The sequence below is a fragment of the Eurosta solidaginis genome, chromosome 5 (assembly GCF_040869045.1).
Source record: "Eurosta solidaginis isolate ZX-2024a chromosome 5, ASM4086904v1, whole genome shotgun sequence".
NCBI classification, from domain to species: Eukaryota; Metazoa; Arthropoda; class Insecta; order Diptera; family Tephritidae; genus Eurosta; species Eurosta solidaginis.
Window position 1 is genome coordinate 124,956,988 of NC_090323.1, and position 13,978 is coordinate 124,970,965.

Below are 13,978 nucleotides of genomic sequence, written 5' to 3' on the forward strand. Positions count from 1 at the left end.
TCGGATTATTAATACCGAGGTCAATACGGGTATTTTGATACATCTCCCGAATTCGATTCAGTTTTCCATTACTGCACCACGCTCTGGGAGGTAGAGGAGTCACTAATGGTGTACTAAAGAGAAATGCAATCATCTACAATATTCAAACAAATTCCTTGTGTGTATTTTGCCCGGAATGCTTAATTGTGCACTAATGGATTTCAGCAATTATTTAGATCCACAAATTGTTCACTAAACAAAAAACTACTTCAATACAAATTGTAAATAAACAACTGTCAAAAATATAGGGATCGTATTTTTATCGATATCACGTCGACATCAATACATTGCCTTAGTAAATACCAATTATGCATTGACGTGACATTGATGTTGATACGACGTAATGTCGACGACGATACGAAGTGATGGTTGACGTTGACAACCGTAATAGGGGTGCATAGTTTTTTTGGTATTTTAATGTAGTGAAGGATTTTTATTAGTCCCTTTAAATTGATATACAGCTTATAGCTGTTAAAATTTCAATTAAAAGTCGCATTGCTAAGAGCTTGACTTTAACAAATCAGTTCAGTGTATAATTTTGGTGCGGTCTTGCTACACAAAGTTTGTGGCACGCTTCCGTGTGGAAGTGTAGCGTAAAAGTAAAATCCATATTGACCGCATTTTTGAAAATTCTCATCGACAACACTGTTCATAGCAAATTCGAAGAACGGTACTTTTGGCATAGCGGCTGCGGTTACCACTTCGATCCATTTATACAAAACTGGTGTGCTTTGTTTAGGTTTGGTCTGATGGCCACTTTTCCTCCAGTCTGGTTCTTTGTACGGAAGTGAGAGCAAAAGTGATAAAAAAATAGATTTGTTTGCGCCACTAAAATATATACTTAAACCAAGACCGATTAAGAAAATTATAGATTTTTCTCCAAGATATCACATTGCAATGCATATTCAGGCGGCTTTTTGGCTGAAGTGTCAGCCGATATCAAAACCATGAAATAAAAGATTTATTTTTATGTGTGTATATCTTTTTTGATAGTAGGGCAATAGGATCACTTAACACATGCTCTCAAATTTTTTAGCACCAAGAAATAATTATCACAGCATTTTAAGACGGAACCAGACATTGCTAAAGTGACAAATAAACGACTGAATAAGCAGGCCTGAACCGTGATAAAAAATAAATAAAAACAAATATATACTTCGCCCGATTTATCTCAGAAAATATTTAGCTTCTCTTCAGGTTTGCATCTTGCCCATTTTTAGTATTTCCTACAAATATACGGGACGGGGCTTTAATTTTTTATGCCGACTCCGAACGGCACCTGGAAGGCAGATGAATTTTCACTGAGAAGGTTTTTAATGGCAGAAACTTTTCGGAGTGTTTCCAAACCACTGTCGAGGGGCGACCCCGCTTAGAAATGCTTTTTTGTAATTGGATGAACTTTTTTCTTAAATTTTGATGTTCCTTTTGTGCGGGCCTTGAGCCGAGCACCCTCGGTGTGGTAGGCCGAGTACGCTACCACTACACCACGGTGCCGCCAGGGTCTAGAACCAGCAAAAGCAATAAGTTAAGCTTAAATTCCGGTTAAAAAATTATAAGATGAAAATAACAAATGTTCACTTTGTTTTGGGAAAACCCTAATTTTTTATTGATCTTGATGAGAAAGTTTATGTTTCATGAAAAATTTACGCTTATTGTGAATTCTAAACCTGTTGGAAAGGATATCTTATTATTCCCTTTTTTCGAGTCGTGTATTGAAAGCTCTTATACAGGTTTTGAAACATTATAAATGTCTCACTTAGGCTAATTCACGACTACTTTTATGAGTTATCCTAGCTGAAAAATACTATAAGTTTATCCACATTTAAGCAACTCTCCACATTGTTCATAAAGTATGAGCCCTCCACTTTCAAAGAATTTCTGCTGCATTAACCGAACATCGAACCGGAGGAAGATAGGTTCCATCAACTACTAAGAGCTGCCAAAGAACTATATGTTGACTTAATTTTACGTATTTTTTTATCTTTATGTAGAATTATGTAAAGTATAAGTCAGAGCGTGCAACAAATTCCCAAAATAATGGAGATTTCCTGGCGTGAATGTATTACTGCTGCCAAATAGTAACGCATTAACGCGATGTAGGGACTGAAATTCGCGAAGGCCTATATAAATAATTTTTTTTTTGTCATTTTAAAATTATTGGTCCTTCTTTTGTTTTTTCAAAAGGAATTTTCGTAGAGAAAATAGATGTGGTGTGGCAACCGTGATCATGAAATAGTGACCAAGGCTGCCAAATTTCAGTGAAAAGTACGCAATTCTTTCTTCAAATACCAGAATGGTACATTTTTTCTGCTGATTTTACCCACAGCGAAACAAATGAAAATTGGAAAGGAATATATAGCTAAACTATTCATTTATTAAAATATTTCAACCGGAATATTATAAATTGGGGGGGGGGGGGGGGGGGGGGGGTCGATTGAGACGATCTTGTAGATTATACATATATAAAAGCTAAAAAAATTTAATATAAGTTTGGAGCTTTTAGGCCAATTTAATTAAATAAAACAAGTTTATTTTTTTATTTCCGACGCGTTTCGACATATCTTCGTGTCTTCCTCAGGGACTCTATTTATTAAATACGAAAAACATATATGTTACAAATAAAATAATTGGTATTAATGTTGAATATTAAATCACTTACATTGTTCAAACCAGTGGTTTTTGTCACATTTGTTTAAAAATGTAAGTATACATAGTAATAACAAACAAATAAGAATAATAATTAAAAATCACACCGACATTTACTACATTAAAATACCGTCTATTACATTAAAAACAATATTGCACTTGTCATCTCCAGACATTGTTTGTTATTGACGACGCATAGGCACAATTAATATTATCAACGTCCTCTTTAAAGTTAATCATTGTTGGTAGTTTTTGTTGTATGCGCAGTCCCTCTAGTGTCATCCTTCTACGCGTTCTGTTCTCCACATCCAGTATTGTTGCGTTGTCGAAATCAGCTGTGTGTTTCTTTTCCGTAAGGTGTTGGGCCAGTGCTGTGTTGCCTTTGTTGTTTTTTGCATCTAGTTTATGTTCCTTTATTCTCGTTCCTAGTGATGTTTTTGTTGTGCCGATATAAACTTTGTTACATTTCTCTCCTTCGTTACCATGACATCGAATTTCGTAAACTACATTATGTAGTTGTTCCCACCCAATATCTAGTGCGCAAAAATAACAACATTGTAAACTGTCTCTACAAAAACAACAACATAACCTTGAAAGAAAAAAACTATCTGATGTGCATAACAGCTACGGATCCCAGACTTTATGGCTTGCCAAAAATTCACAAAATTAACACACCACTTAGACCTTTGTCGTCATCAATCAATGTACCTTGCTCCAAACTATCCAAATTTGTAGGGAAAGTTCTAAAAAACGTAGTGTCTGAAACGTTGAATATTAGAAATTCCGTAAGCCTAAAAGAAAAAATTTAAAATTTAAATATTGAAGAGGATGAAATTCTCATATCTTTGGACGTCGTCTCCCTCTTCACGAACATACCGATCCAATCGGCATAAGCACAATAATGAAGCAGTGGCCAAGCTTGCAGACTTTTACAAACATTAACAAAATAAACTTTTTAACAATACTTGAATTCTGTCTGAGAGAGAATAAATACTTCGTTTACAATGGAACCTATTATCAGCAAACTTACTTATCCCCAACCATTGCAACCATAGTCCTTGACAAAATTATTGACGACAGCATCGCTGAGCTAAAATCTTCCGATATATATATCAAATACATAATCAAATATGCTGATGATATACTTATTCGCCGTAGTTAAGGTCAAAGACGTAGACGAAATTCTAAGATCATTCAATAGACAACACACAAAGATACAATTTAAATAGAAAAAGAAATGGACAACAAACTGGCGTTCCTGGACATAGAAATACACAAATCCAATAACAAACTAACAACTAACTGGTACACAAAATCCATAGCATCATCAAGACTAATTAACTATCATTCCAACCACCCATGGACGCAAAAGAAGAACACCATTATCAATTTATATATTGAAAATTTACACCTTGAGCGACCAGGAGTTCACAAATCACAGCAGAGAGAAAGTAATGTAATGTAATGTATTTATTTATTACGGCTTTCCTAAGCCTAACCTAAATCTATTTCACATGTTTATAATTGTCTTCTGGACTATGCAATCTAGAATAGTTACATCTATGTCCTACCTTGGAGTACTATGGATGGGAGACTTCCAGATCATGCGAACAAAGTGTTGTGCTAGTGTAAACATATTACGCAAAAATGGTTATTCAGTCAATACAATAGAAAATTTAATACAAATAGCAATAAACAAAAACAAACACAAGAACCTACACAGCAAATAGCGAAAATACCAAAAAAACATACATTAGCGTTACATACATACCACACCTAACAGACAACAAAACATTACACAAAATCATACCAAGCAGTAACACAAGCTATGCACACAAACCAAATCATACAATAAAAAGCATATACACAAAAACAAAAGACAAAATTGAAAAGGAACAACTACATAACGTAGTTTACGAAATTCGATGTCATGGTAACGAAGGAGAGAAAAGTAACAAGGTTTATATCGGCACAACAAAAATATCACTAGGAACGAGAATAAAGGAACATAAACTAGATGCAAAAAACAACAAAGGCAACACAGCACTGGCCCAACACCTTATGGAAAAGAAACACACAGCTGATTTCGGCAACGCAACACCACTGGATGTGGAGAACAGAACGCGTAGAAGGATGACACTAGAGGGACTGCGCATACAACAAATACTACCAACAACGATTAACTTTAAAGAGCACGTTGATAATATTAATTGTGCCTATGCGACGTCAATAACAAACAATGTCTGGAGGTGACAAGTGCAATATTGTTTTTAATGTTAATAGACGGTATTTTAATGTAGTAAAGGTCGGTGTGATTTTTAATTATTGTTCTTATTTGTTTGTTATTAATATGTATACTTATATTTTTAAACAAATGTGACAAAAACCATTGGTTTAAACAATGTAAGTGATTTAATATTAAACATTAATACCAATTATTGTATTTGTAACATATATGTTTTTCGTATTTAATAAATAGATTCCCTGAGGAAAACACGAAAATGTGTCGAAACGAGTGGGAAATAAAAAATAAACTTGTTTTATTTAATTAAATCGGCCTAAATTCTCCAAATTTATATTAAATAACTAAGCAAATATTTGGCCCAAGTTAATCATATAAAAAATTTGACATTTTAAATGCAATTAAAACAAACTTTTATAATTTTTATAAGTTCCAGATCAGAGCGGGGGGCGATCGCCCCCTCGCCTTCCTCCCCCTGGATCCGCCACTGGTTCATATGTTGTCTTCGCACTTTAAATACGTTAACAGTGTCTACATCAGATACAACTGGCCCAATCATTGCTTTGGTCTCATTCGGAAGTCTGCCTACCAATCTCTTGGGCAGTCTAGATGTATGTAACTATAGTTAGATTAGATATTATTACAAGCTGTAAGAAGTAAAAATAAATAAAATTAAAATTAAATCTTAAAGTGTAAGCAATCGCTGGAATGAATCGGGACAGGGAGAAGCATACATCTATATTGGGATCCAGGGCATATGGGAATGGATGAGAATGAAAAAGCGGATGAACTAGCTAAAAAGGGAGCATCCCTCGATGCTTGCTCCGTATATGTCCCAACTAGTTCGTCGAGAGGTGCACATGGCCGACCAAGCGGGAAAGGCGTGGACCCAAGGGCGGGGCTGCAAATTATCGAAGATCATGTGCAGGTCTTACTAGCTTAGGCTAACAAAGTCACTCCTAACATTAAAAAGGAGAGGAATCCAGACTCTTGGCGGGTATTCTGACAGGACACCGCCAACTGCCGTCACATGCATGGGGTTCTTCAGTTTGGCCGTTAAACAAACTTCTGGTAACACTACAAACTCGTTTAGTCTATGTGAGGTCCTAATGGACCGGCCACTTCAACCTCCACTAAAGAATTTGCAAGGATTAACTATATTAGCAATTTTTTTTTACAAAATTTCGTTCACATTTTCATTTTATTTCCATTGCGCAACTTGCTGTTTACAATCTTACCGGTTACTCTTAGGTCGTAGAAGTGTAAATGTGTTGGAGAAATAAATCAGCGTTCCAGGCAGGGGCGGATCCAGGACGATTTGGGAGGGGAGTGGCGGGGGGAGGCGATTTAAGTCAACTTTTTAAGTAAGATAAAGTGACCTTAAAATTTTTCATGCAAACACACATACATATCTACACTCATCTACAAAAATCATCATCATTCATTATTTTCGATGTTTTTTTTTTTAAATAAGTATTGATATATAACACCAACAATCCAAATATACACTTAAGACTTTTTAGAAAATTCGGGAAAGTTCCGCGAATTTTTATGCAAATTTTTAGCTTTCAGTAAGAATTTTTAGAATTTGTCTCTCAGAAAAATTCTTACCGAAAAGCTGAAAATGTGCATGAATATTCGCGGAATTTTCCTGAATTTTCTAAAAAGTTTTAAGTTTCTATTTTCATATTCAGGCGGCTTTTTGGCCGAAGTGTCAGCCTATATCAAAACTATGAAATAAAAGATTTATTTTCATTTGTGTATATCTTTTTTCATATTAGGACAATAGGATCACTTAACACACGTTCTGTTGTTGTTGTTGTTGCTGTTGTAGCGATTAGGTTACTCCCCGAAGGCTTTGGGGAGTGTTATCGATGTGATGGTCCTTTGTCGGATACAGATCCGATACGCTCCGGTAACACAGCACCATTAAGGTGCTGGCCCGACCATCTCGGGAACGATTTATATGGCCACATTGAAACCTTCAGGCCATCCCTCCCTCCCCACCCCCAAGTTCCATGAAGAGCTTGGGGTCGCCAGAGCCTCGTCTGTTAGTGAAACGGGATTCGCCGCTCGAAGGTGAGGTTGACAATTGGGTTGGAGAAGCTATATATTGCGCTACACAACCCCTTGAATCCCGTAACACACGTTCTCAGATTGTTTAACACAAAAAAATAATTATCACAGCATTTTAAGACGGAGCCAAACATTGCTAAATTGACAAATAAACGATTGAAAAAACCAAAGAGGATAAATATAATAAGAGCCACCAGTCTGCTACGAGTGGCGAGTAACTCGCTGAAAATTTAAAAAATTGATGCCTAATGTTTTCTATGAGGGACATTTTTAATTGTCTCGCATTTATACATGTCGTGTAGGCACCTTATGCAAATATGATTTTTGGAAAGAGAATTCATTAATTAATTAAATACAGTCTGACAAATAAACAAAAATATCCCACGAAAATGTATAAAGACATTTATGCACATCTCGCATAAAAAAAACTGCGATTTCCCTAACCAAAAACATTATGCAAAGTAACGAGTGACGTCTCTTATTATATTTATCCTCTTTGGCTAAACTATTCATTTTATAAAATATTTCAACCGAAGTATTATAGATTGCCTGCGGAAGAAGAGCGCTTTTGATGGAAATCCGTCAAATCAATCTTCAGCACTCTAAGGCGGCTTCCGCAAATTTGTTGCTCTGCCTTGAAAAAGGCGGAGTGGATATAGTCCTTGTCCAGGAGCCGTGGCTGAATAGTAACGGCAGTAAGATTTCTGGATTAAGGACTGGAAAATTCAACACCTTGGTGCATGGGGAGGCAAGTAGGCCTAGATCCTGTGTGCTTGTTAAAAAAGAGATTAAAGCTTTTATTCTCTCTAATTTCAGCAATGCTGACGTAACCACGGTCTGCCTCGAGCGAGGAAGTAATGAAATGTGGGTGGTCTCAGCGTACATGCCCCACGGGGACGTAGTGGGACCACCACCTGCGATACTGGGTGAAATCACCGCTGAAGCAAGGCGGAGAGGTGTTGGCGTGATCATCGGTGCCGATGCAAATGCCCATCATAGCATTTGGGGAAGCTCGGATACCAACACTAGAGGTGAGTCTTTATTTACTTTTATTGTAGATGAGGGACTTTGTATATGTAATAGGGGGAATGACCCGAATTTTATTACTGCGTTAAGGGAGGAGGTCCTGGACCTCACCCTGGTTAGTAGAGAACTGGAAGGTCGGATATCTGGATGGAGGGTTCTCAACGAGCACTCCTTCTCGGATCACCGATATATTCAGTTCTCAGTGAACGAAGAACGTCCCGGTAAAATATCTTTTAGGAACCCTAAAAGTACTAACTGGGACTTGTATTGTAGGAAGCTGGGAGAGCTACTGCCTGCGGTGCCTATCATTAGTTCGGGCCTGTCCGAATCTGAGATAGACGTTCTGGTGGAAAACTTCACCTCGGCAAGCAATAGCGCCTTTCAGCTGTCCTGCCCATTGAAAACTTACAGGGGGAAGGGCAAGCCGCCCTGGTGGTCGGATTCTCTTGACGACCTAAGAGCGTCCAGTCGGCGGCTCTTCAACAGAGCCAGGAGGAGTAAATTACCCTCGGACTGGGAGCTCTATAAGGTGAGTCTGGGGATTTATAAATATGAAATAAGGATAGCCAAGCGAGATGCATGGCGAAGCTTCTGCGAAAACGTAGAAGGCTGCAATGAATCCGCGAGATTTAGAAAAATACTCTCTAGGAACCCCGCTCCTCTGGGGTATCTGAGAGATGATGGTGGGGACTGGTCGATGAGTAGCGAGGAGTCCCTAAGGCTTTTACTGGACAATCATTTTCCCGATGTCCCAGTTGCGCAGGGATCTTCGCCTGCATGGTCGGCGGTCGTTGGCCATGCAGAAGTGCCTGCCATTCCAATACGGGAAAGTCAGATAACCTGGGCTATAGGGTCGTTCAAGCCCTATAAGTCTCCGGGCCCGGATGGAACCATTCCTGCGCAGCTTCAAAGGTCTTTGGGGATTTCCTGCCGCTGGTTGGCCATCATATATACTAACTGCCTCAGGCTTAACTATATCCCGAAGTCTTGGCACACGGTTAGGGTTATTTTCATTCCGAAGGCCGGCAGAAGCTCTCATGTATCACCTAAGGATTTCAGGCCAATCAGTCTCTCGTCGTTTCTTCTTAAGACGTTTGAGCGGTTGATTGACCTGTACCTACGGGAAAGGATACCTCGGGGGTTACTGTCGGCTTCACAACATGCGTACTGCAAGGGCAGATCGACGGAAATGGCTCTCCATTCGATTGTAAAGCAAATAGAGGGGTCCCTAGAACACAAAGAGTATGCTCTGGGTGCCTTTCTAGACATCGAGGGAGCTTTTAACAATGTCTTACCGGGGTCAATCGAAAGAGCTCTGGTGGGTTTAGGAGTCGAGGCGGCTCTGGTTGAATTTATTAGCAAACTTCTATGCGGCAGAATTGTCGCAGCGGAGTGGGGAGGGGCCATAATTAAGAGGAAGGTGTGCAGGGGCACGCCACAGGGGGGTGTCCTATCTCCTCTCCTCTGGGTTGTGGTAGTCAACGAGCTTCTTGTGGAGCTGGAAGCCAATGGTTGTCGGGTGGTTGCCTATGCAGATGACCTCGCTATCCTAGCGCGATGTTCTTCAGGGCTACCTGGATACTGTGGCTAGGTGGGCTGAATCATGTGGATTGGCGGTCAACCCGGGAAAAACGGAATTGGTCCTTTTCACAAGAAGATATAAGGTGCCCGATTTCAGAACTCCCTCGATTGCAGGGGTACCGTTGGTACTTTCTGATAGGGTTAAATATTTGGGGATTGTTTTGGACAAGAAACTGTCCTGGAGACCCAATGTGGAAGATCGGGCCAGGAAGGCCGCCATTGCCTTGTACTGCTGCAGAGGAGCTATCGGAAAGAGATGGGGACTCTCGCCAAGAATAGTACACTGGCTTTATGAGATGGTGGTCAAACCGATTCTGCTATATGGGGTGCTGGTCTGGTGGAAAGCACTGGACACGGCGAGCACCTCCAAAATGTTAGTGTCAGTGCAACGGACGGCGCTGATCGGTATCAGTGGCGCTCTCAGAACAACGCCTACCTTGGCACTGAACGTCATGCTGAACATATACCCAGTAGATATTGCGGGAAAGGCGGCCGCGGCAAGGTCGTTGGTCAGGCTTCGTGATATGGGATATAGACTTTCTGACCGCGGACACTCTAGCCTTCTTACCAGTTTCGACTTCATCCCGGACAGAACGGACTACTGTATGCAGATAACAGCTCCCTATACAACCTTCACCCCAGTTATTCCAGAGAGAGAGGATTGGGGAAGAGGAATTATCTGGGGCATGGGACCGGTTAACTTGTTCACGGATGGGTCAAAGCTGGATGGAAAGGTTGGTGGGGGGGTCTTTTGTCAAGAGCTAAATTTAAGCCGCAAGTTTAAGTTGGCTGATCACTGCAGTGTATTCCAAGCGGAAATTGATGCGATTAAGGATGCGGTGGATGGAATGCTATCCAGTGCTACCACGGTTAGGGAATTTAACATTTACTCTGATAGCCAATCGGCTATCAAGGCCTTGAGCTCAACTACAGTGCGATCGAGGGTGGTCTGGGAGTTCCTGACCTCGCTTGCGATTGCATCGAATTATTTTACAATTAAGATTATCTGGGTCCCGGGCCATAGTGATATCCCGGGTAACTGTCAAGCGGATCTCTTAGCCCGCATCGGTACAACTGAACCGGATGAAGATGGCTGTAGGGACTTCGGGATCCCGCTGGCCACCTGTGGATTGCTCCTCCATAGCTGGGCCTCGAATCAGCTCAGCAAACGTTGGGCGGATACCACGTCTTGCAGGGTAGCAAGACCTTTCTGGCCGAAAGTGGATGGCAGGAGGTCTGCTGAAATAATTGGGTTCACTAAGGCTCACCTATCAATGGTCATTGGGGTTTTGACAGGGCACTGTCCCATGGGTATCCATGCGGTACGTCTCAATATACTTGAAACTCCATCCTGCTGCAGCTGTATGGAGGATGATGAGGTGGAATCACCAAATCACTTTATGCTTGATTGTCCAGCTTTTGCCAGAATTAGGCGAAAGTACTTCGGTCGCGACTCACTTGGATCTCCCGAAGATATATCCAAAGTTGAGATCGGTATCATTCGGAGCTTTATCGTTGCTACCCAACGATTCTCTAAGTAGCTGGATCTAGGTCACCGTTATTTTTGGTGTATGTGGTATCACAACGTACCTTCGTGTTGTCCAAGTGAGCTATCCTTATCAGGGCAGCTACCACCTAACCTATCCTATCCTATCCTATCCTATTATAGATTGCCGATCTTCGAAGGGGGGAGGGGTGGGGGCGATTAGGACGATGTTATAGATTATACATAGAGAAAAGCTAAAAATTTTAAAATTCTATATGTAATTAAAACAAACCTTTATAATTTTCACAAGTTCCAGATCGGAACGGCGGGGAGGGGGGGGGCGATGGCCCCTCTCGCCCCCTGGATCCGCCACTGGCCCAGGTAGTGCTATCACTTGTTAAAAACTTACCTGTCCGAATGCATTACTGCCTTGACAGATATAAATGCCTGTATCTTGGCGATATGTATGAGAAATGCCTAGTTCGGAAACCATACCATCATCCAGCACCTGCTCACGAATGGTGTACCTAGAGAAATAATAAGATATACAAAGGAAAGTAGTAAATTACAAAATTGTATAGGAACATAAATATTTTATTAGTACATATGTACAAAACACTCATAAAATTTAATTACGCCAGGTTCGAGTAACAATGCGGTAGCGATTGTAAGAAAAATGAAAGTCGATTTTAGGTGCTTCCACAAAGGTGCAGAAAACTGCGATCTGAAACTTTGGACGAAAATTTGGACTCTATAAGTAATAATATTTAAGACAAAAGAGTTTTCTAGATGGGTCAGGGTCCAAGATGTTTAGAGATATTCAGAAAGTCCAATTACAAAATCTTGCGATCGCTATATGAGTAACTTCCCGTATATCTTGATTCTTGAAACTAAAAACATACTTCAGAGTCCGATTACAATGCCTAACGGATGGTTATGCAATAGGAGGAAACATTTTCTTTACTAGGTGGTCCAGGGATGCTGAAAATTACAAAAGTCTTCCTAGCATGAAAATTTCGCTTTCGAGAAGAGGGAAACAAATTTTCGCCAGAAGTTTCACGGAACTTTCCGATAACCAAGTGACCTGGAACTTTAGACACAGCTTTGGGCTTTACTAAGTTGTAATATTCAGGATAAAAGAGTTTTCTAGATGGGAGAGTAACTTTCCGTAGAGCTAGATTATTGAAACTAAGAATATACTTACGAACCCCATGACTTTGCAACATTAGGGAAAAACATTTTCGCTAGGTGGTCGAAGTATCGTGAAAATAAAAAAAATCGTCCGAACTTGGAAACTTTGCTTTCGAGTTTTAAGGAGCTTCGCAAAACTAAGAGAGGTTGAAATATTTAGGATAAAAGATTTTTCTAGATGGGATAGGGATCGAGATATTTGGAGGTATAGTTCAGGTCACCTTGACAATGCAACAAAAGGAGAAAATAAAAAGAAGATACAAAATTTTCAAGTACTTCCTTTATATGTATAAGCGTACCAAAATAAACGAAAAATGTCCCTTCAAACAAAAACATAATATATTTTAAGTTTGATATTCAAATAACCACTGTAACATTTTTTATGAGGAACAAAATCAAAGGTGGAGTGCAATAAATAAGCTTTCCATATAATTTTGACTTAAGTTCGGCAATGTATAAGGGCTGATCACATTCACGACGGCGGTGCAGCCGCCACATCTGTCATATTATTTTTACACAGGTTCTTATGACTGTCGTTATTTTCAGCGGGACAGGACTGACTGACATTCAATCACGAAAACAGTTTTAGCCAGATTAAACCTAATTCTATTTTCGGGAAGCGACAGTGTGTGGCGTCCTTTTTATTTTGTCAATAAAAACTAAAATAGAAGTAAATAACAGATAATGAAAGCTAAAATCATTATTTTGGCCGTTTTTTTTAACATAATTAACATTTTTTTCTAAATGTCTCGCTACTGTCTGCTGTAATTTATATTGGTGTCTGCCCCTTTCAAAGTAATCAAGAAGCCAATGCTGGGCAACAGTTGTCGTCAAGGGAGAGTTGTGTTGGAGAAATAAATCAGCGTTCCAGGCAGGGGCGGATCCAGGGGAAAGTTCCGCGAATTTTCATGCAAATTTTTAGCTTTCAGGAAGAATTTTTAGAATTTGTCTCTCAGAAAAATTCTTACCGAAAAGCTGAAAATGTGCATGAATATTCGCGGAATTTTCCTGAATTTTCTAAAAAGTTTTAAGTTTCTATTTGCATATTCAGGCGGCTTTTTGGCCGAAGTGTCAGCCTATATCAAAACTATGAAATAAAAGATTTATTTTCATGTGTGTATATCTTTTTTCTTTTTTTTATATCTTTTTTCATATTAGGACAATAGGATCACTTAACACACGTTCTCAGATTGTTTAGCACAAAAAAATAATTATCACAGCATTTTAAGACGGAGCCAAACATTGCTAAATTGACAAATAAACGATTGAAAAAACCAAAGAGGATAAATATAATAAGAGCCACCAGTCTGCTACGAGTGGCGAGTAACTCGCTGAAAATTTAAAAAATTGATGCCTAATGCCTAATGTTTTCTATGAGGGACATTTTTAATTGTCTCGCATTTATACATGTCGTGTAGGCACCTTATGCAAATATGATTTTTGGAAAGAGAATTCATTAATTAATTAAATACAGTCTGACAAATAAACAAAAATATCCCACGAAAATGTATAAAGACATTTATACATTGTGGTTGTGGTCTGTAGACGTCGTGTTGAATCAGCCCTATAGCGTACATTTTGTATATTTGTTCCTCATAAAAATTTTTACCGTGGTTACGTTGAAATTTGAATATCAAAGTTCAACAAGACTATCTATGTCTTTGTTTAAAAAAACATTTTTCGTTTCTTTT

The 13,978-nt window shown here is 39.3% G+C and overlaps 1 protein-coding gene across 1 annotated transcript in view; it reads right to left on the reverse strand.

Annotated features, from left to right (window-relative positions):
* Dscam4 (Down syndrome cell adhesion molecule 4) overlaps positions 1–13,978 on the reverse strand; it is a 2,049,237-nt gene that overhangs the window by 940,895 nt on the left and 1,094,364 nt on the right. Inside the window, 1 exon segment of the mRNA XM_067787909.1 lies at positions 11,506–11,623. Within this exon segment, the coding sequence (XP_067644010.1) occupies positions 11,506–11,623 (118 nt within the window).